The 24,916-nt window shown below is 41.3% G+C and overlaps 1 protein-coding gene across 9 annotated transcripts in view; it reads left to right on the top strand.

The window, feature by feature from the left end:
- Nucleotides 1–19,239, top strand: part of LOC129779193 (mucin-2-like) — a 64,932-nt gene extending 45,693 nt beyond the window's left edge. For 7 of the 9 annotated variants that reach the window (XM_055786494.1, XM_055786495.1, XM_055786496.1 and 4 more), the window contains 3 exons: nt 14,596–15,053; nt 15,321–18,018; nt 18,079–19,239. In XM_055786494.1, coding sequence (XP_055642469.1) covers nt 14,596–15,053; nt 15,321–18,018; nt 18,079–18,621 — 3,699 coding nt within the window. In that variant the 3' untranslated portion in view covers nt 18,622–19,239. Of the gene's footprint in view, nt 1–10,620; nt 11,087–14,595; nt 15,054–15,320; nt 18,019–18,078 lie in introns of those variants that run through there. The other 2 variants (XM_055786501.1, XM_055786502.1) reach the window with 2 other exon arrangements.
- Nucleotides 19,240–24,916: the final 5,677 nt, after the last annotated feature.

Genomic DNA, 24,916 nt, shown 5'->3' with positions numbered 1-24,916 from the left:
CTGGTGCAGTAAGTATAGTAGGGTAAAATGTAATGTCTTCGAAAGTGCATTATAAAAAAAAAAGATGGAGTATGAGGCGGCTGGTGGAAGAGTGAAAACCATGCGAAATGATTGGTGTCGTTTACAAATGTCGCATAATTAAAAGTGTTAACAACCGTTAAAAAATGCTTGAATTTTGAGGGGAAATTATATAATGGCCGCTTATACTTGCAGAAAAATGATAAGTAGTAGTGGTAATTATCATAAAAGAGAGCGGAAGTAGTTATGTGGTAGAGCTATGTAGTAGTGAAGACGAAACAAGTCTATATAAGCACCTGTTGGCATGTATTGGATTGATTAGTGAAGGGAGTTCCAATCCTCGCTTACGGTATGATCATGCGGTTGAAGTCGACCATTTAATGGCCGTGGCGAACCGGTTCGAGAAGTGTGATAGTATTAGTAATGGAATGACATTGAACCGAAACAATGAAACGAACGGAAAGCAAATATTGATGACAAGAAATAAGACGGTTGTGTGTTTGTTTTCAAATAAATAAAAATAAGGCATGTGTGATTCCATAATAGAGTGATCGTGAAATCTAAGCAGGGGTAGAGTATAATACATACTGTTTTATGATTATCATTTTGTGTGATTTCCCAATAAAATGATTAGCTATAAAAATGAAGCAACAGGAATAGCACATAGGAGAAATGGGCATCCCCCTGATATTGACGTAGGACTACGTCTTTCATTTCTATACCGGGGTGTAAAATCAAAGTTTCGAAAACGAAAGCGTTACGCCGGAGACCGATATTTTGAGCGTTAATGGCTCCTAAACAACTGAACGAAATGGTATGATAAACACTTCATTCGAAAGATAAAATGTCTACGCGTTATATACATGTTACTTTTTGACCCAAAAACTTGTTTCAATAGCCTTAAAATTGCTTTCAAAACAGGCTATTGAAATCACCAATCGGTATATAAGCGAGCACCGTTCGGAAATCCACTCAGTTATAATTAAACAGCGATTGAGGTACCATCGCAGGAATGAATGGATGTTTCCCTAACACAGACTTCAAAACCATGGAGCCTGGGGAAATCGGCATTGCAAAATGGATATTAGCAGCGGGTACTTTTGTATTCGTTTGCGCTTTTGCAAATCGGAATATTTCCCTAACACAGACTTCAAAACTATGGAGTCTGGAGAAACTGCCATTGCAAAATAGATGTAAGCAGCGAGTACTTTTGTATTCGTTTGCGCTTTTACAAATCGGAATGTTTCCCTAATATAGACTTCAAAACCATGGAGCCAAGGGAAACCGGCATGGCAAAATAGATGCAAGCAGCGGGTACTTTTGTATTCGTTTGCGTTTTTGCAAATCGTAATGTTTCCCTAACACATACTTCAAAGCCATGAAGCCTGGGGAAATCGGCATTGCAAAATGGATACAAGCATCGGGTACTTTTGTACACGTTTGCGTTTTTGCAAATCGGAATGTTTCCCTCCTAACACAGACTTCAGAACCATGAAGCCTGGGGAAATTGGCATTGCAAATGAGATGCAAGCTGCGAGTACATAAACACAGTTTTTCCAACACAGATTCCGAGACCAATAAGTTGGGAAAATCAGCATTCTAGATCTCGGCAGTACTTTTTATACCCCCATGCATTTTTACACTCCGGAATGCGTTTTGCCAACACGGTCTACAAAAGCGGGTAGCAATGCAACGCTTTGGCTCGGTTATTCAGAACTGCATGGCTCTTCATGTCGCCAACTCACTGAACTTTTACGCATACCGTTAGATGATAAGGCAAAATGTTGATAACTATTTGCGGCGATAACCACTACTATAATGCATGAATTGACCTAAATAGGGATTTGTTTGCAATTCAATTAGTAAATTGTTTCATTCATTCACTAGTTTAATCAATAGTTTATCCAATGAGGAACATTCGGAGTGCGATTATTGCTAATTGAAAAAAACACAAATGATCACCAACGGCAGTCCTACGTCAACCTTGCGGTTATATCATAGGTATAACCCATCCATAGTTTTGTTATCCAAGGGACGGCCCACTAACGTAAGTAAAATGTCGGAAATGGGAACGGCATCAACGATTCGGTGAGTCTATATAAACATTGTTCCAATATTATTGATTATGTCAATCGGTACAGTGATGCCAGTGATTTCAATTCAAGAAAATGGGTATCTTAACTGAGTCAGGGGCTGTAGGCCGGATTCTTAGTAAAAGTTAAATCAGGAATCATTTAAAAGGAAATAATTGCGACGAAAATATTTCTGGAGTGTCGTGATACGAAGCTCTGCAAAGATATGCTTTGATTTTAACATGATCTTACCATTAGCAAGCAAACATTCAGCAATTTTCAAATTAATCAAATTATGTTTTCAGAAAAATGAAATAAGTGTGAATTAAAAATTTTGTTCTGAATTAAAAAAAAGTAACGGTGAAATGGGCCGCGTTCCGGATTCACCTATGATGAACAACAATTTATGTCAAACTGTTTTCAAATGAAATCCTGACACTAAAAATGAATCGCGAATTGTGTGAACCTGAGTCAAGAGCCGAGAGCTGGATTCTCATGGGATATTTATGATGAAATGGGTCGTGTTCCGGATTCATCTTTATAGAATGAAGTGAGATTCGATAATCGTTTATTTTGATAGTATGAGTAAAACCCTGAATGAGTAAACTGCATCTGAGTCAAAGGTCGAGCACTGGATTCTCAGTTTTATGAAAAAATAATAACGGTGAAATGGGCCGCGATCCGGATTCACCTATAGAAAAAAGTTAACCGTTTGGAAGTAAGCATGATATTGGGAGTAAAACGCAAATTGTGTGAACCTGTTCTCAGCATGATTATGGGATAAATTTTCATTTAATTTCTGATTAGACACTGAAGAGATTGCATAAAATTGAATATGAAATTATGTTGCATTAAAAAAAAAAGTTGGTGTGAATGTTGGTAGGATCTCGATTGATGATAGCATGTGGTTGGTACGTGAGACAAATTCTATTACATGTCGGATGTATGGACTTTCTCTTTTAAAAAAAATATTAGTGATACAATAAATAATGCACTATCGAAGACAAGAAGGATGTTGGGTTTCTATGCTCCTATGCTATGTTTCTACATATAAAATTTTTTTCTCAGATGATGGAGTCGTACAGGCCAGTAAAACAGTTTTATGCTAAAGTAGACCAGTCGCAACTAGCGTCAGAATGGAGAAAATGGAAGCGTAGTTTGGAGTATTACTTGGCCGCCAGTGGAATCACAGGTCAGCGTGAGAAGAGGAATCAGATTCTTCATTTGGGAGGTCCTGATCTGCAGGATATTTTCGACAACCTACCGGGAGTTCATGACGTGCCTCACGTTTCTCCTGATCCACCATTTTATGACGTGAGTGTTCAACAACTTGATTCGCATTTTCAACCATGCAGACGACGAACTTATGAAAGACATGTTTTCCGTCAAATTTCCCAGCTTCCGGGAGAACGCTTCGGCGATTTCGTGATGAAATTACGTGTGCAAGCTAGTCGGTGCGATTTTTACCAAGAGGGCACTGCAGGAGAGTATGATTATTGATCAGATCGCGGAGAAATGTGTTTCTTCGGCTCTTCGCAAGAAGATTCTGGAAAAGGATCGGGCTCTAGAAGAAGTAGTTGCTATTGGGAAAACGATTTAGGATGTAGAACAGCAATGCAAGGAAATGGTCCAAAAAGAGAGTGAGGATAAATCATCGGTTACCGTGAACAAGGTTAATCTACAAAAATCTCAACCAACAAAGGCTGCATTCCAGACTTTCGGAAACCACTCGTTCCAGTCCCAAAGGAATGTTTACCGCCAAAACTTTCGAGGCCAGTCGCATTACAGACCTGATACCAAAAGAAACTGGTCTGGCCCCGTTAATCACTCTTTTACTGTACCACCTGGAGGACGTCAAACAGACAATGACAACAGGATCTGCTTCGGATGCGGACGACGTGGGCATTTAAAAGGCAATTCGTCTTGCATTGCCCGAGATCAACAGTGTCTCAAATGTAAAACGGTTGGCCACTTTGCCAAATGGTGTACAAAGAGGTCCAACGATGATACCGTACAGAACCGTGCACCGTCAAAACGTATCAAGACGGTGGTTGACTCCGATGACAAGAGGTACGAGAATAACGAAGATCAAGACATTTGCTTCATAATGGGTGGAAATGTGTTTCGTTTCAAAGTCGGAGGTGTTGAGACCGTAATGACGATTGATTCAGGTGCCTCAGCGAATATAATTGATTTGAAAACCTGGAAAATGCTACAGCAAAACGGCGCCAAAGTCACTTTCAATCCGAAGGTCGACAGGTCATTCAAGGCTTATGGCTCAACCATTCCTATAAACATGGTGGGAATGTTTAGTGCTGAAATCGAAGCGGCTGAGAACAAGGTCGAAGCTATATTCTATGTAGCCCAATCCGGAATGCAAAGTTTATTGGGAGATGAGACGGCAAAAAGGCTTAAAGTGTTGAAGATCGGCTACGACGTTGGATCCGTCAAAGAAATCCCAATAGCATTTCCAAAAATTAAAGGAATTCTCGTGGAGATACCGGTGAATTCTGGTGTCAAGCCAGCACAACAGTCATATCGTCGGGCACCTTTCGCATTGGAAGACAAGATTGCGGAAAAGCTTAAATATCTACAAAGCCAAGACATTATCGAGCGGGTGCAGCAACCATCAGCATGGGTTTCTCCTATTGTACCTGTTGTGAAAGATAACGGCGACATACGTTTTTGTGTAGACATGCGCAGGGTGAATCAGGCTGTCATTAGGGAAACTCATCCACTACCAATAATTCAAGAGCTTTTTGGAGGATTCAACGGGGCTGTTCGATTCTCAAAGTTAGACATCAGAGAAGCTTATCATCAGGTGGAAATCTCTGAACGATCAAGGGAGATCACAACTTTCATTGCAAAGCAAGGACTGTTCAGACATGACATGAGTGCTGAGGAATTTCAATCGAATAAATGAAATTTATCCTTCCGTATGTTTTTGAGAGTTTTATTATATTTTATGCTTATTTTAAGGCTAATGTTCGGTATTAGCTGCGCTCCAGAACTCTTTCAAAAAGTGATGGAGTCAGTTGTTGCACGGTTAGACGGTGTGGTCGTTTACCTAGACGATATTATGGTCCGGGGACGAAGTTCAGAGCAACATGACCGTAGATTAAAAGCTCTTCTTTCTCGTTTAGATCGAGAGAAAATATTTCCAGACAGAGAGGGAAGCATTGTCGCTGGTGTAGGCCATCGATAGATTTCATCTGTATCTACTGGGGAGGAAGTTCAAACTGATTACTGATTGTAAGCCTCTTCAGTTTCTGTTTAAGGATCGATCTAAGCCATGTGCCAGAATAGAACGCTGGGTGTTGTGTCTATAGACCTATAATTTTGATGTGGTATATAGACCGGGTGCAAACAATTTGGTCGATGCTCTCTCTAGGTTATCAGTTACCAATTCAATATCATACAAGTCAGCGGACGAAGGTTACATTTTGCAAATGGCTTTAAATGGTTTTCCTAGTGCCGTATCAGTTGAAGAAGTCGAAGATACAGTGCTCCAAAGTGTTCAAGAGAGTTTAAACACAGGCTTTTGGCTTTTTTTTTTGATATTGCTAAGGATTTCAAACCGTTTTGCTCAGAACTGTATCGGGTCCGAAATCTTTTGATGAGAGGTGATAGATTGGTCATCCCAGAACAGCTTAAGTCACGAATGCTAGAAATTGCCCACGAGTCTCACCCAGGAATGGTGGCTATGAAGTGAAGGCTTCGTCAAAAGGTGTGGTGGCCACAGATGGATAAGCAAATCGAATTATATGTCAAAAAGTGCAAAGATTGTACTTTGGTATCAATTCCAAATCCCCCGGAGCCGATGGTTCGTTCTAAATTACCATCACAAGCATGGGCTGATCTGGCAATCGATTTTGTCGGTCCATACCGTCCGGTCATAATCTGCTTGTGATCATTGACTACTTTAGTCGTTTCACAGAAGTGGTTATAATGAAACAAATTACAGCACATTTGACTGTTAAGGCTTTACATGAAACGTTTTGCCGGTTTGGAATGCCTGAGTCTATTAAAACCGACAATGGTCCCCAGTTTATAAGCAGTGAACTTCACAACTTTTGTAAGCAATTTGGCATTCAACACAAGAGGACTACACCTTATTGGACCCAGGCGAATGGGGAAGTGGGGAGGATCAACCGATCGATTGGAAAAAGGCTGAAAATCAGTCAAGAAACAATAGGCGCAGATTGGCAATGGGATCTACGGTCATTTGTACTTATGCATATCTCAACTCCGCATTCTACAACAGGTGTCGTGCCATCAATTTTGATGTTTGGAAGGAAGTTAAAAGATAAGTTACCCGGTCTTTTCATGAAAGGGTCGAATGTTTTGGAGGAGATTTATGATCGGGATCATCTGCAGAAGACGAAAGGAGCTGATAACCGGCGTAGAGCGAAGCAGAATGAAATAGTAGAAGGCGACACAGTAGTTGCAAAGCGCATACAAAAAGAAAACAAGCTCTCAACGACTTTTGATCCTGAGGAGTTCTTCGTAATTACTCGAAATGGTTCAGACACAACGTTGAAATCAACGGGGAGTGGAAGGGTCATTCATCGAAATGTAGTTCACTTAAAAAATCTTTTTACAGATTCCAACGACAAAGAGGAGTCGGATCAGCGAACGGGAAAAAACGTCGTTAAATTTGGAACGTATACTAACTGATGAAGAAGATGCGGAATTAGGAAAAGCCGATCAATAGGCACTTCCAGGAATTGATACAGGCCCAAATGTGGCGTCTCGTCCGACGCGAATGGTTAAGCATCCGTCATACTCAAAAGACTTTAAAATTGACAATGTTAATTAGTTTTAAGAAGAGGAGGGATGTAGTATCGGTCCTATATTTTATTATTAACCGTTTCCTAAAATTATGTTTTGTACATCCCTTTTATAAAATACGCCTTTTGACACCTCTACCCTAACGAACGGTTGTGCTAATGAAGAAAATAAAGACATTGTTACTTCTACTACACGACACGACGTGTATAGTCAGTGCCATATCCGAACAACACGATTTTACAAGACCTACACGATAAAAACATGAATTGAGCACAAATTGATTGGATAACATACAATATAATATAAAATTAATGCCAATTATCGGTAAATGGAAAATAATTCATTTTATGCATTAACTCACATCACATAAGCTAACGCCCGAATCTAGACAAAAAGATTGCTCGTTGCGTCGGGGAGGAAGTGAGTGGATAGTGCAATCGAAAGAAAACATACCCAATTAAATCGTCAAATTGTTAACTTTTGACGTAGGACTACGTCTAACCGGAAGATATAGGGGGTGAAATGGAAATCTAGGCACTGAACAAGTAGGAAAAAATGCAAGATTTGGAACGCTTATAACTCGAACATTTCTCAATAGATCGCAAAGGTTTTTGCATCAATTGATAGGAAATATATCTACGCATCTATCATAACGAATAACATTTCATTTTTCTTGAGATAAATAATTGAATAATTGTGAAATATCAAGCATTGTCAAAATGCACTATGTGCCCATTTTTGATTGGTCCATTTTGTGCTCCTCAAATCGTACCGACCAAAACGGGCAACCAGAGCAACAGCGAAATAGAATGAAGCACGATTAGAAAAGAAAAAGAAAAAAATGAACGAAACATTGGTCGCAGTCTCACACATGCGTAATTCTCGAGCCAGCCAGTCAGCTTAAAAATCCCCGCTCCGCTGCCGTAACGACCATTCTTTGTGTGGACACCGACTGGACAACATCGTTGCTGGACGGGCTGGACGGCGAGGGATCGAGTGCCTTTCTCAAGGCAAGAGGGCGGAGGTGGTAGCGCTGGAGTAGAATAGAGTAGAGTTTTCAAAGGGCCTTTCTCAAGGCTAGAGACGAATGAACTGCAAAAGTTTAAAGTCTCTATAATACAATACCTTCCTTCCTTCCGTAACGATCATTCTCATTCAAACCGTACACCACATCAGTTCGCATCACAACACATCAACAAACCAACCCAAGCAACCATGTCTGGACATGGAAAAGGAGGAAAAGTGAAGGGAAAGGCAAAATCCCGCTCGAATCGCGTTGGTCTGAAGTTCCCCGCAAGGGTAGCTAAGCCGAGCGCGTTAGTACCAGTGCACCAGTCCACCTAGTCGGTGTTATATAGTTTCGGCCGCCGAAGTGATCGAGTTAGCTGGCAAAGCTGCTCGCGACGATAAGAAAACCCGCATTCGGAACAGAACACATTCGGTTCGGTGGACATCAAGACAACAGGCAGTTGCAGCGAGTGGCGAGTGGCAAACGCAATCGCAAAACGGCAGCAGGTTGCAGAAGAAAAAAGTTTGTTCTTTATACAAACTGCTTTGGTGGCAAATCCAGAACAAGGCGGCATCGAGGGCGTTCGAAATGGTTTTTTTTTTCAAAACCACGAGTACTAAGTTTTCTAAATTGGAACCATTCCATAAAACAAGGCGCTTTTCAGGGCCATTAAACCTTCCAAAAAAGAGTTTAGGAAATACAGTTCAATGCATTCTAAAATAATATACAAAATAATAATAAAACACAAATTGATTTTTTCATCATTTGTTTGCCAGGATCTGATGAGTATGTGAATTTGGAAGTTGTTCTGAGCTTATTGATAGTTGGGGACTTTCCTGATTATTCAATTTTCACCAATTCTTGAATTGTTTCCAGATTGAAAGTACAGTAATTTAGCTAATTGGACGGACATGTAATGCAACTTATTTAGTTGGACATTTTTGTAAACATAGAGATCCAAATTATGACCCCACATTGAAAGTCGACACTGTACCACTGTCATCGCAAATGTTCAATTACAGGTTAAAATCGCCTCCAATCCGACACTGAGTGGCGCTTCGGCACGTCGCATTGAATGTAATTTACTGTACAACATGTCACAAAGCTGGATGGGAAGAAATTTTCCAACTGTGAAAGCTGTGGCGAGTGGCACCAAATCACTAAACAGGAAGGTTTAGCCGAACAAGATGGGAATATCGAGTGATAACAAAATAATAAACTCTTTAGATTGAAGATAATCCTGAAAAGGACCCTTTTTAGCCTGCATGTGAATCCAACGAGCGAACAAATCGTAATGAATGTATTTTTTTGCCATCGCTCCCTTTTAACGCTCATTCGTTCGTCTCGTTGGACTCGCCCCTCTGGCTGAGTCTGCCGATTTGTCTCTATCCTGTGAGTGTGTACCGCTAGAGTATAAAACACGCGGACCCAAAAAAAATATCTTATTTTCTTTCAAACCGTAAACCCGTGTGGTTGTACGGCATCGGCATCGTGGACGTAACAAAGGAGGACAAGTTAAGGGAAAGGCAAAGTCTCACTCGAACCGTACAGGTCTCCAGTTCCCTGTTGGTCGCATTCACTGATTGCTCCGCAAGGGTAACTAGGCCGAACGGATTGGTGCCGGAGCACCAGTATACCTAACAGCGATTATAGATTTTCGGCCGTCGGAGTGCTCGAGTTGGCTTGCAAAGCTGCTCACGACAATCAGAAAACCCGCATCAAGAACAGAGCAGCTTCGGTTCGGCGCTCATCAAGGCAACAATTAGTTTCAGTGAGTGGCAAAGTGTTTCTCCGGCACGTCGCATTAAATGTAATTTACTGAACAACATGTCCCAAGCTGGATGGGAAAAAATTTTCCAACTGTGAAAGCTGTGGCGAGTGGCAAACGCAATAGCTAAACAGGAAGGTTTAACCGAACAAGATGGGAATATCGAGTGATAACAAAAACACAACACCAAAGGTTCTTTTCAGAACCATCAACATATTCATAAAGAGTAAACAGTAAACTAATCCATTTTTCAGGTAGATAGGTAGGTATTCACGTAGGAGAAGAAAATAAAACAATATATTTAAAATATATATTTAACAAAAGCTGTCCCCTTTGTATAGTCCTACGTCACTCCGGTTATGTCCCCGACATTACCCACCCGTCTTTTTTTAGTATATTCACTGTTCATGTCTCAAGCAAAAAAAATTCTGTATAAATTTCCTGTCTAATGATATATAACACAACATATGTCGCAATAACCATTTTGAGTAATATGCATTTGAAAACTCTTAATAAATCGTTACATTTTTCGTAGAGTGACCCCCTCCCCCCCTATATAGGAATCAAAGACATAGTCCTATGTCAAAAATCTGAAAACTCCTGCCTTGGAGCTTTAAAGTAAGTGAAGGCTAGAATATACCGAATTCGATCCTCATGTCACCATTTTGTAAGATTCACGGAACTAGATCATGCGATATATCGCTATCAAATGAATGTGTACTGGATTGAACAACTTTGAATAATCTAATCGATAAATATCACACTCACACTCACCAAAGTAGCAATCGTAAAACAAAACATAAAACAAACGCACTAGTTGACTGACGGACAACTTGCGGTCGACTTGTGCTGCTCATGAGAGCGAAAAACCGTTCCCATTGATGACGATTGGCATCCGATGCAAGTTAGCCGCAGAAGAATGTGGAAACAATTTTCACAAATTGCACCCTTCATGAGATACATACATTGAAAGCGGGATGTGGTTGGAGAATATGAAGATGGAAAATCATTTCACTTTCGAACACGTCTGGAAGTGTGCGGAAGTAATGGGATGGTGGCCCATCGGATTAGTATAGATACGTTCCATAGATTTAGTTGCTCGAGAGCGAAAAGTGAAAATAAAGGCGTATGCGATGGACATAATGAATTCAATTTTGTGAAATGAGAATGGTGATAAATTTTTGTTTTACATGTTGAATTCACAGTCTCTATGTATACTATAAATATGAGCACTTTTTCTACTCATTATTGTGAAATAGAAGTAGTCCAATAAGAGGCGAAGCATGAAGTTATATCTATTTTACACTTTAAATTGATAGTCCGAGCGCTGAATTGTGTAGCAGTGATAATATCGATGGGAATTTAAAATCCAGCAATTATCACACAAGAAGCAGCAATTTACTGGATTGTATTGTACATCTGAAAGCTGTAAGTATTCCATAACGCAATCTGTTACGGTGTAGTTTGTTTATTTTCGGTTTCGTTACAATACTGTTACTTCATTTGACCCAAGCGATGAGGCAGCCCGAAATTACTCGACCTGAATCAAGACCTCTCGGCATGAATGAGAAGAAAACCATTGTAAAACGGGGTACGTGCTTCTCTCGCACCGACAATTTGCTAAGCCACTCATCTGAACCGAAAAAAACCAAATCAAACATTATTACATTACCACATTTACCGAGTCTCCGGTCCATGGAGGCGATTTTTCCTTTTCACCTCAATCATTCGCGAAATCCATTTGTTGTGAATGCAAAACAAGTATGAGGTGTAACGTAATGTAAACTTGGAAACGGCTACAGCTGATTCGATATGAGACAGAGGCGATTACGATACGCTACAGCATGTTCCCGACCATCCATCAATCCATACTTTCATCTATCCCCTGCATCTGACATGCATTATTTCTGCAAAGCAAAAAGTAACATGCACTTGTTGATGCTTACGCTGCTTGACTGTCCGAAGAAAGAGAAAAGCTAATACCTGTCGAGTGCTTTGTGGCAATCAGACCGTGCAGTGAAACGTTTTGTTTGTGCGCGCGTTCCGTAGAACCTGCGATCGTGAATTAATATTCAAACGTGTATTGCTTTAACACGCACCCCCGAACACTCGAGACAATTCCGAGAAAAAGTTTCAAGGATATTATCACCCTTATTAAACGGATTTTTCGCATTATGGGTATGTTATCCTCTCAAAGAGTCGATTGATCTAACTGACATAACTCAGGAGCTAAAGATCGTTCATAGAACCGTTTTGAACCATTGGAGTACAGCTGGATACAAGAAGAATTTCGATGTTTGGGTGTCACCATGATGAATCGAATTTCCATCTGCGAAGTCATGGCCAAACGGAATAAAAACAACCCAGTTCTTAAACGGATGACACGGTAAAGTAATATTACAGCATGGTAATGCATGTAACGGAGAAACATGTTATTTACAAGTTGTTGAAAAATATTGAACGAGAATTGTGAAAACAGAGAAACATGAAAAATATTGAACGAGAATTGTGTCTGAAAATAATCTGATATTATAATGACGTGTTTTGGTAGAAGTACTAGTTACTTGAGGATAGTTCACGTTCAGGTTTATCATTCACACATTATTCATTCATACATAAAATATTAATCTAACTTAATATATTTTAACCTATCTTAACCTTAAGATCTTTTCTGCACTTGTTGTCAAGTTTTCGTCTATATCCGTTACGCTTAACAAATGTTTAAAAAATTCCAAAATTAATTCTGTTAGCCTTAAATTGAAGGCAATTGCTCTTACTGTCAGCCATAGTCCCGCTTTATGTTTCTTAATTGTTTTATTTATTTGGAATTGTAGAACGTCTTCAAGATCTTGAAAATTTAATCCAAACCGCGACTGTATAACATGACTACACCATTTCCATATTTCTTTGGCTTGTGGACACTCTTTCAATCGATGATAATTGGGATCGTTGAGCTCTTCATAAGGCCATGGAAACTAGGGAAAAAAAAGGAATCGACTAAAACTTCAGAAAACATAATCCTTACATGAGGAAGCGAATATGGATGAACATCGCGACGAAACAGCTTTCATCTTGCCAGTGGAGCAACTTATAATTGCTAACAAATGAGATGACAGAGCACGGGAAACCAATGAGAACCATATAACGGGCAGAAGGTGAAAACTGTTTGTATTGTAATGCTGCAGTTGAAACACTGCGACATAAATTCAAGGACTGCCTCGCGTAGTACATGTTTGGGAACACCTGCCCTTCGATTAATTGATTAGACCAGCCCTGCTAAAGATAGGACCTACCAAACGGAGTCGATTACTAAAAATATTGATATTATTCATCTCCTATGTTGATTCAATTATCGATAGAATCGATGTAGGGGAATTTGCATTCTATTTAAGACACGAAATTTGATTTCGATGTAAATAATGAATAATATTTTAAATATTTTGTTCAAAAGAAATAATATAAAAAACTATATTGAGTCATTGATTATGGTGGAAGTAGTATTCTTTTAACTATATTAAAGGGTGTGTCACATCAAATTTCATCACGGAAAAAACGCTGTAGAAATTCGCCCAGTAGACCGATCCTTTTGAAAATTTTAGACAGTAAAATAAAAACTATTAAACAACTTTTAGCATTTTCTTTTTATTCATACTTCGAGTCCAAGCCCGTATGCTCGCACCTTCCTCTTTACCCCGTCCATAAGGTTCTGTACAACGTCAGGTTGTAGTTTTTTTTGAACAGAAATCCATTTTCTCTTGAAGTCCGCCTCCGATTTGACAACTTTTGGGTTCTTCCGGAGGGCCTGCTTCATAATCGCCCAATATTTCTCTATAGGGCGAAGCTCCGGCACGTTGGGTGGGTTCATTTCCTTTGGCACGAAGGTGACCCCGTTGGCTTCGTACCACTCCAACACGTCCTTTGAATAGTGGCACGAAGCGAGATCCGGCCAGAAGATGGTCGGGCCCTCGTGCTGCTTCAATAGTGGTAGTAAGCGCTTCTGTAGGCATTCCTTAAGGGAAACCTGCCCGTTTACCGTGCCGGTCATCACGAAGGGGGCGCTCCGCTTTCCGCAAGAGCAGATCGCTTGCCACACCATGTACTTTTTGGCAAACTTGGATAGTTTCTGCTTGCGAATCTCCTCCGGAACGTTGAATTTGTCCTCTGCGGAGAAGAACAACAGGCCCGGCAGCTGACGAAAGTCCGCTTTGACGTAGGTTTCGTCGTCTATTACCAGGCAATGCGGCTTCGTCAGCATTTCGGTGTACAGCTTCCGGGCTCGCGTCTTCCCCACCATGTTTTGCCTTTCGTCGTGGTTAGGAGCCTTCTGAACCTTGTATGTACGCAGGCCCTCCCGCTGCTTGGTCCGCTGGACGAATGAACTTGACAAATTCAGCTTATTGGCGACATCCCGGACCGAACTTCTTGGATGACGTCTAAACTGCTTAACTACGCGCTTGTGATCTTTTTCACTGAGGGAGCATCCATTTTTGCCGTTCTTCACCTTCCGGTCGATGGTTAGGCTCTCGAAGTATCGTTTTAGTACTCTGCTGACCGTGGATTGGACGATTCCCAGCATCTTACCGATGTCCCGATGTGACAACTCCGGATTCTCGAAATGAGTGCACAGGATTAATTCACGACGCTCTTTTTCGTTCGACATTTTTCCAAATTTACGAAAAATTGACAGTGAAGCATGGCCAACGTGATCTATACACTCTTATCTGATTATAAGCGAAAGCTGAAGATATAATTCCTAAAAATTAAATTTCTACAGCGTTTTTTCCGTGATGCAATTTGATGTGACACACCCTTTAGAATTGTCCGTTCAACGCAATTTTCTTATATCTCTAATATTTTTTATTTAATATATTCGAAAATTTTGTTCTTGGATGTTCGTTTGATTTTATATATTCTCCTTTTTGCGTTTTCTTCCGCAGGTTCCATGGAGACCCATCCCCTATCATGTACCTCAGCAGCAGCTGATTAGCGTAGCCAGTTTCGATACCACAAGCAAGGATGAATTGGTCCACATCGCGCAGCACAATGCCCACATCCTGAAGCATTTCAACCAGCCCGTTACGCAGTACCATAACCAGAACAATTTCCAACATCAACAGCAGCAGCAGCAACAACAGATGCAGCATCAACCATATAAAATTCCTCCGATGCCTTTCGGAGGTCATACACCGGGGCCAAAGTATATGACCACCCCGCTTCTGCTGAGCAACGTTAGCCCCGCGGTGCAACCGTCGGCACGACATGCCAAACCCTTCGTCAAGGCGGATCAGGTCACGACGTTGAGCATTGTGCACTCGTCCACACCGAAAAGCGTCACGCAAATCTCCCATCTGGTCCCGGCCGGAATGAAGGCGGCCAAATTCAATGCTCAGTTTAGGTAAAATATGATGAAGATGATGGATACGGCCTTTTGTCGGTTGAGAGGAAGCAATAATTGGACACGATTAGGGCTTAAAGTATTGTTATAGGTCATGGTGTGCACACGGACTAATCAGCGGTATCAGTTCCACTATGGGTTTGACAGGTTTGGCAGCCAATGCTTAACAGTAACAATCTGCTTTATATGTTTTTGTTTGCCGGTTTTCAAGCAATAGTCAATTGCATATGCGACTTTTGATAACTTTCTTTGCGAATATTTTTTCAGAGAGCCTGTCCTCAGTGCACCGCCCGTGACTCATCCCAAATCCACATTGAAGCCTCATTCTGTGATGAATAACCTTCCGCCACATATGGGAATATCCTATCGTCAGAAGCAGCCAGTTGCCGCACATTCGAACCGCCTAGAGCACTTCGTTACTCCGAATCATCTGTACGGCACTTTTATTCAATTTGGACAGGCCTCCAATCCCTTGCAGACAGCGAAGACTAAATTCATCAGCCAACTCGCCAGCCATCCTAGCTTTGATGCCCAGCTCAAAGGTTTACTGCATGCAGGCGTTGGTAGCGGTTACCAACAAACGTTAGCCCACATTAAACACCTTCAGAAAATGAACTACCTTCAACAGCAGAACAAACTGCAGTCTTACTACAATCAAATTCCGGCCGATGTTGATGTCCCGAAGAAGATTGTCTCATCGGCAGAGAAAGACAACGTAAAAATTCCAGTAACCACTTCAGCTCCAATGTTTCCACATATTCCACCAAGTGTTTTAACGCCATTTTTCCAGCAAGTTCAGCAACAACAACACCAAAATAAGTACAGCTTCAGCCTAAAAACTCAGCACCCAACTCCGCCTTCGGCATCAGCGGGCCAATCGAGTCATATGTTCAAAGAAAAACCTCACAAACCACAATTCCACTATGAATCCCAGCAGATTCATGGTACTCCACTCCATTCGTTCAAAGAACACCATGGTGGTGATTCTTTTGGTTTCACTTCATATCAAAATCACCAGCAGCTCCCGATTGATCACAAACCTCACGAAATTGTCAAATTTAAAGATGTTAAACAGCACAACGTGTTCAACGAAATCCACGATGAGTACAGCAAAAATCTAGTTCCACCACCTCCCAGCACTCAGCAGGCTTTCCTTCCAACAGTGATAAACCCTCCTGAGACAAGCAAAAATCCGATCGAAATTCTGAACAAATACAACATTAATCCACATTCCCCACTCCAAGATGCGAATCGATTCAGTTACGATCCCTTTGTGAAACCTAGTTCCTTCTCGCATCCGTCCTCCTCCACATCAAGTACTACTTCTACCAGCACCACAACTACTTCAACAACAACCCAACCTCCAAGCACCACTACTCCACGGTATCCATATTATTCACACTCTTTCAATTTCGGTAACGACCACACCAATTACAACAATGCGGTTCTCGATATCCCCGCCAGCAACGATTGGATTGGTCGTGACAAATTCATCACTACCGCTAAACCCAACATATTCAAGCAGCTATTCCGTCCAACGGAAAGCGAATATAAGCAGCACAAATTGATGCATCCGGGCTACACCGGATTACCTCCGAACAAGAGGCCTCCGTCAACGACTCCGGTAGCCACAGCGGATTCCTCCTCTACGGAAGAACCCCTAATCACGCACAGTTTCTTCACCATTGAGGACGCCCTCACTGATCGCAATAAATATAAGTACACTACTGAAGCGGAGGAAAACAGATTGGACGAACCGGAAATTGTCACGATCGGACCATATGTGGACTCACAGGAACTGATAACAACCGCAGTGTATCCGATGTTTAGAACGAAAGGCAAGAGGCGTCGCCCTAGACCTCATTATACGACGGAACTTGCGAACGATTCGGATTCTACCGAGAACCCCATCGAGCGTCCGATCAGGACTCGTTTCCGGTACCGTCCGAGACCTACCACCGAAGCTGAGTCTGAAATTCGAACTACCCTGGCACCACCGACGACAACTGGTTTTATCCTCGAGGATACCTCCCTGAGAAAGCTGCGGAAAAAGATTCCAACCAATTTTAATCGGAACCGATTCGTAGCGAACGAACCAGATCTGGAACAATCGAATACGGATCAGCAAGAAGGTCCCACACAGGTCCCACCGACCACAACGACGACAACTGCTCCCGCTCCCATCGATACATTCATCAATCCTACCCCGAATGATAATATTCAATCGTTCAATGGAGGGAACGGTTTGCGATCGCGTTACCGTCCAGCGGTCGGCGATCGCTACAATGTTATTGAGCAAAAACCTGTCAGGACAAAAATACCCCTCCCAGAAAACTCGGAAGAATCATTTAAATCCGCCGAAATCATCCGCGAAAATGAGAGCTCAAGGTTTAACTTGAAGCTTCCCAATTACAAGCCCGGCCTACGATTACCGACGTCCGGATTTGTCTCCAGCACAACAACAACTACAACAGCCAGTATAACGTCCGACGAAATAACCGCAGAAAACAATAACCGCAACCGATCGGAGCCTCACCGGCCCCGTTTTAGCATTAAAGAGTATCGTAACAAAATGAATCGAACGGCGCCATCAACTACTTCCACGACCACCTCCACCACCACTTCTTCGACATCCGAAGTAGAAGTAACAACCCAATCCGCAACCAAAGTGCGACTTCCAACCAGGAATCGCCTGTTGGCCAACAGTCGGTTGAACAAAACAAATGCTGAGCCGAATGACGTTCTTGTGATCAGTACCAGCACAACGGAGCTACCACCATCGGCTACAAATGAAACCACGGTCACGAGAACTTCGTTCCGACCATCGTTCACCAGAAATTATAACAGCAGGTTCACTGTGAAGAAAGCCACCACGGATGCACCCCAACAGCAGCCATCGTCTTCTAACCCATCCCGAGGTGTTAACCGGGGTCGAATCAGACTACAGGACACCACGACGCAATCGGTGAGTATTCAATTAATTTTGAATTTGAACAAATACTGATCACGTTACATTACCTTCCAGACACCGAATCGCACCGTCGTCCCGTCGACTCTTCATACCAGCACTCTCGCCAGCCGACGTCCACCGAAGATTAGTCTCCGACAGCGTATCCAGAACCGCAAGAAAGACCCTGAGAACACCCCCAAGGACTCCGACCAAGAGGGCACCAGTCTAAACGAACCAAAACCGATTGATGACATGGTCAGCTTGGGCACTATCGATACCGCAAGTCCCAGCAGTCCAACACCTCCACCATCCACAGCGTCATCGACCACCACAGAGGGATATCGCCGGCACGAGACTTCGATCATGAAAATCTCCCCCAAAGACTCCTCCCAGTTAGGCTCATTCGGTGACGGGGACTGGGATTTGAACAGTGCTTCGTCGGACTACTCCAAGCGCGTCGTAGAGCTAACCCTGTCCGCCAGCAAAGACAAGGGTTTCAAATCGATAAACAAGGGCTTGCTATCGAGGCGAGTGCCGGGTTACTTCACGCTGGCCACCGAAGATCCGATACTACCGATCGAGGCGTTTTTCCCCCAGGTAAAGAAAGTGAGTGCGTGAGCTGCGAGTCTGTGTTTCAAGTGCGATTGATTGTGTGAATGCTGGATGTTGCGTGAGTGCATAAGTAGGTGTAATTTAAAAGGTTTTAAGATCGACGCAACAGTGGCAGAATGTGTACGGTGTTAACATAGTTTCTACCTGTAAGTCTTCTCTAGGTTCCTGCGAAGAAAGCGGAATTCAGATATGTAAAATCCATTCTGTTTGTGAACTTTGGAGAATTTATATCGGATTGTTGAAGAAATTCTCTGAAAGGCGCAATCAGAATTTATGCATGTGTATATCTGAGCAATCATCGTTTTATTTCACAAATCATTGAAGTGTTGTGATCTTCAGAAGAAAGAACTAAACTTCTGCTGAGTTCTACTAATGTATACAATTGTTGTTCTGTGTTTCCACAGACGAATGTTATTTATTTTAGCACTAAGAGAAAAAAAACAAGTGTACCTTAAAATATAATCGGAGATCAATTAAAGTGTTATTCCCAAAGGTAGTTTTCTACTGCCTGGGAAATTGTAGATTTGAATCGTATAAATACAATTCATTATAGTAGTCAAGTCTGGGAGAAATTATTTAGGCTAAGAATATTTGAAATAAACAATTATGTGTAAATAGTTATAATTTTGTTCTATGATTATAAAGATGACCTACCCTCAACAGTTGTTGATGATTTCGTATAGAAAGTGTAATAATGCTTAAGGCGGAATTCCATCTATTCAACATGCTAAATGCTTCAAGTTAATGGTTCTTGCTTATTGGAGTGTCTCTTTTTACGACGATCATTTTTTTACGGTCTTGTCGAGCAATGCTGGCCTTATCGAATGGGCTGCGGATCGGTGCAGCGTGTGTAGCACGACATGTATGACAACATTGGAGCAACTACGTCAATTATTGACGATTACCATAATTCACCACAATAATGGAACAACAAAATATTTGATCATAAAAACAATAACATCAGAACAGACCTGCTGGAGCAGTGAGCGTTCGCATCAGGGCTCTGCATAGTCATAGTCAACTGAGGATAGTCAGCTGATTAACTGACTGACTATGTCAATAATCAGTTAGTAATGACTTTCGGCTTCTTCACGCAGTTTCTCCGCCAAAACGGCTGAACAGTCAGTCGGGCCTTTAGTCGCTATCTTCCTCTACCGACTCGACTATTGACGAATTTACGTTGGATTTACAACCAGATGGCGCAGCGAGTAAAATGAGGATGTTTTGTTTTTTTAGTATGGAATTCGTTCAAATTTTCTAGACAAATCAGAATTTATCTTCAAATTTCCCGGTTTCATGTATTCTTTCCACGCTGAAAAGGTTAGAAAATCATCATTTTACAATGTGCTATGTATATTACGAGGAATGGCTTGTTATAAGTATTGTAACTTAATTTTTTTCAACTTAGTGAACGATGAATAGGGTGTACTACAAATCCTTCTCGTATCGACCCCTACATAATCAATGATATCAGCCAATTTGATATGATATCGGTTTCATCACAATTATCCATAGTATCAATAACCGGTATGCATTATCAAACCTAAAATTTTCGAAGATTATCTATGACTTCGGTCAAATCGCGTGTTGAAACCATCGTAAATATACAAAACTCCAACTTTCTTACCATATACTGACGACATTCAATTGCTGCCATTTGTTCATGTTTTTTATTGCCATTTGTTCATGAAAATGAATTGGACAATTACTGGTTCCAACAGGACGGCGCTACATACAGCGGCTGCCACGACCAAATTATTGCGCGAAATGTTCCCCGGAAGATTAATATCGAAAAATGGCGATTATGACTGGCCACCGAGATCACCTGATTTGACGCCTCCTGACTTTTTTTTTTATGGGGATATTTAAAATCCAAGGTATACACTGGTAAACCAAGGACCCTGGCTGCGCTGAAAGACAATATCCGACAAGAAATTGCTGCCATATCGGCCGAAACATTGGGCAAAGTGATGGAAAATGCCGAAAAAAGGGCACATTTTGCGGTCAAGGCCAGAGGCGGTCATTTACGAGATATCATAATCAAAAAGTAGTTAGAACAAATCTCCTTGGACCAAAATAAATGAATTTCAAAAAAAAAATTTTAAATTCCACTTCTTTACTTTGCTATTGCAAAAACAAATCCTTCCACTTTAAATGGCCCACCCTGTACAAAAATACCCGCTGCTTGCATCTAATTAGAGACGTCGGTTAATCGTTCGATTAATTCAATTAATCGAATATCTGAAACTATAATCGAGTAATTTGGTATCGAATAATTTAAAATCAAAATATGAATATATCGAATAATTGCCACTGTAATCGCGATTAATGGAAAGAAAGAATTTTTCTCAAGGCTAATGCATTTTTAGGTTAAGAATTAGGCTATATAGTTTTTTTATCCAACATTTTTTCATCCAACCATCTAACATCGATAACCCGATAGACCACGCGACCAGAATGACAACGTGATACGTGATTATTTCAAGAGATAAATATTCGCTCGATTAATCGAATATTGAAAAACAATTATTCGAATGAATCGAATATTGAAAAATGTCCGAACGATTAATCGATAATCGAATAAATGAAAAATTTAGACATCACTACATCTAATCTGCAATACCAGTTTTCTCAGGTTCCATAGTTTTGAAGTCTGTGTTGGGGAAACATTACGATTTGGAGAAACGCAAGCGAGTACAAAAGTACTCGCTGCTTGCATCTATTTTGCAATGCCAATTTCTCCAGGTTCCATGGTTTTAAGACTGTGTTAGGGAAACATTCCGATTTGCAGAAACGCAAGCAAGTACAAAAATACCCGCTGCTTGCATCTAATCTGCAATACCAGTTTCCTCAGGTTCCATAGTTTCGAAGTCTGTGTTAGGGAAACATTACGATTTGCAGAAACGCAAGCGAGTATAAAAATATCCGCTGCTTACATCTAATTTGTAATACCAGTTTCCCCAGGTTCCATAGTTTCGAACTCTGTGTTAGGGAAACATCCATTCAATCCAGCGATGGTACCTCAATCGTTGCGCAATCATAATTGAGTAGATTTCCGAGCGACACTCGCTTTTATACCGATTGGTGTGATTTCAATAGCCTGTTTTGAAAGCAATTTTAAGGTTATTGAAGCAAGTTTTTGGATCAAAAAGAAACAAGCACAGAACGCGTAGACATTTTATCTTTCGAATGAAGTGTTTATCATAACGCTTTCGTTTTCGAAACTTTGAACTAACACTCCAGTATAGAAATGAAAGACATAGTCCTACGTTTAAAAAATTTCGCAAGTACACTGCGTTTCATAACTATAAAAGCACTCCATTTTTCTGAGTTACCGGAAAATGTAAGTGAATTGAAGTATATAGTGTAGAATACAATAACTATCTTCAAGACTTTTATGAGGTCACATCAAATTGCATCACGGAAAAAACGCTGTAGAAATTCGCCCAGTAGACCGATCCATTTGAAAATTTTAAACAGTAAAATAAAAACTATTGAACAACCTTTGGCATTTTCTTTTTATTCATACTTCGAGCCCAAGCCCGTATGCTCGCACCTTCCTCTTTACCCCGTCCATAAGGTTCTGTACAACGTCAGGTTGTATTTTTTTTTTTGAACAGAAATCCAATTTCTCTTGAAGTCCGCCTCCGATTTGACAACTTTTGGGTTCTTCCGGAGGGCCTGCTTCATAATCGCCCAATATTTCTCTATTGGGCGAAGCTCCGGCACGTTGGGCGGGTTCATTTCCTTTGGCACGAAGGTGACCCCGTTGGCTTCGTACCACTCCAACACGTCCTTTGAATAGTGGCACGAAGCGAGATCCGGCCAGAAGATGGTCGGGCCCTCGTGCTGCTTCAATAGTGGTAGTAAGCGCTTCTGTAGGCACTCCTTAAGGTAAACCTGCCCGTTTACCGTGCCGGTCATCACGAAGGGGGCGCTCCGCTTAACGCAAGAGCAGATCGCTTGCCACACCATGTACTTTTTGGCAAACTTGGATAGTTTCTGCTTGCGAATCTTCTCCGGAACGCTGAATTTGTCCTCTGCGGAGAAGAACAACAGGCCCGGCAGCTGACGAAAGTCCGCTTTGACGTAGGTTTCGTCGTCCATTACCAGGCAATGCGACTTCGTCAGCATTTCGGTGTACAGCTTCCGGGCTCGCGTCTTCCCCACCATGTTTTGCCTTTCGTCGCGGTTAGGAGCCTTCTGAACCTTGTATGTACGCAGGCCCTCCCGCTGCTTGGTCCGCTGGACGAATGAACTTGACAAATTCAGCTTATTGGCGACATCCCGGACCGAACTTCTCGGGTCACGTCTAAACTGCTTAACTACGCGCTTGTGATCTTTTTCACTGACGGAGCATCCATTTTTGCCGTTCTTCACCTTCCGGTCGATGGTTAGGTTCTCGAAGTATCGTTTTAGTACTCTGCTGACCGTGGATTGGACGATTCCCAGCATCTTACCGATGTCCCGATGTGACAACTCCGGATTCTCGGAATGAGTGCGCAGGATTAATTCACGACGCTCTTTTTCGTTCGACGACATTTTTCCAAATTTACGAAAAATTGACAGTGAAGCATGGCCAACGTGATCTATACACTCTTATCTGATTATAAGCGAAAGCTGAAGATATAATTCCTAAAAATTAAATTTCTACAGCGTTTTTTCTGTGATGCAATTTGATGTGACACACCCTTTACTCTGAATCTTTGTTTGTGAGTACATTTGCACGTTTTTATCCCCGATTCTAACACTGATCCTGCAGAAAATAATGAAGGATATACCAGGTCAGCTCACATCATGGCTTCCAGCAACATCGGCCCACTCAAACAAGTTTTTTTTTGCTTCTGGAAATTTCGATATAGTTGTCCTAAATAATTATTTCGATGATTTCTAAAACAATATCCGAAATAATAAGCAAACTGATTTTCATGATTTGTTTGCTCGTGGGAATTTAAGGGTGTTTTGAGCTTTGTAACTTTTTACGATCGTTCATTTAATTTCTGTGAATTAGTTTATTGTTTCCGAGTTAAAAGTCAAGCTGGACGCGAACAAGGCATTTCCAGCGGCGACAGCTGTTTTCATCGATTGAAAACAAAAGATGAAAATTCGTTTCGCTGCGGATGCTATCACTACGCTGCCAAAACATAACCGGTTCGGTTCGGATTACCGTTGTCGTTAAACGAAAGGTAGTGCATGGACAAATTTGTGGATTATTTATTTGGTAATGATGTTTTCGAGAGCATTTGATATGAGGTTTTGTTGTGATCATACTAAAAAACTAATTGGATATGCAATGAGTTTAGAGTTTTAGGGTTGTTCTGGCCATCAAACAATCAACATGCTAATGTTGAGGCTGAGAGTTTTATTATTCCGCTGCTTTGATAATGGTTTGCGCATTTAGTTTGTCTACATTACATCGACACTGTACATAAATATGAATAAGAAGCCAAACGATGAACTACGTACATACGGCTTGTTTTTCTGAACTGGAATAACTTGACCTAAATTCGAACAAATGAAAAAATGGATGGGCTATATCCATGATATGCCATGCTGCTGCCATACAAATGAAATACAAATTTTCGCATTACTCGAGAATTAATCAAGCAAATTAAACCAAATTAGGCATATGGAAACTTTATTGTGCAATAAATGTTTCTATGGTGGTTAGATACCCCTCCCCCCTCTCTTAGGGTGGGCTGACATACAAATGAAACACAAATTTCTGCATTACTCAAGAATTAATCAAGCAAATAAAACTAAATTTGGCATGTGGAGGTTATAGGGTGCAATAAATGTTTTTACGGTAGTGAGACGCTCCACCCCTCTCTCTAAGGACGGGCTGCCATACAAATGAAACACAAATTTCAACATTACTCACAAATTAATCAAGCAAATGAAACCAAATTAGGCATATGGAGGTATAAGGGTGCAGTAAATGATTCTATGGTGTCTAGACAGTTGTCTCTGAACTCTGAAAAGTTGCTGATTTGTTGGCATAGACCAGTGACATTACATAGCCCCATAAAAATAAATCCAATTGCGTAAAATCTCATGAACGAGGCGGCCAATCGACAGGTCCATTTCTCGAAATCACACGTTCACCAAACTTACTTTTCACTAAATAAATTGTAAAAAGCGCTGTGTGGAAAGTGGCACCATCTTGTAGAACCCACATACCATTGAAGTTAAGATCTTCCAATTCTGACCAAAAAAGTCTCCCAGCATGTCCCGATAGCGCTCTCCATTGACATTGACGGTAACATGACGGTCGCTCTGATTGACGAAGAAATTCGGCCCA

This window comes from Toxorhynchites rutilus, chromosome 3 (genome assembly GCF_029784135.1).
Source record: "Toxorhynchites rutilus septentrionalis strain SRP chromosome 3, ASM2978413v1, whole genome shotgun sequence".
In the NCBI taxonomy this organism is placed as follows: Eukaryota; Metazoa; Arthropoda; class Insecta; order Diptera; family Culicidae; genus Toxorhynchites; species Toxorhynchites rutilus.
The sequence above is the reverse complement of the archived record's forward strand: the minus strand, read 5'-3'. Positions and strand labels throughout refer to the sequence as shown.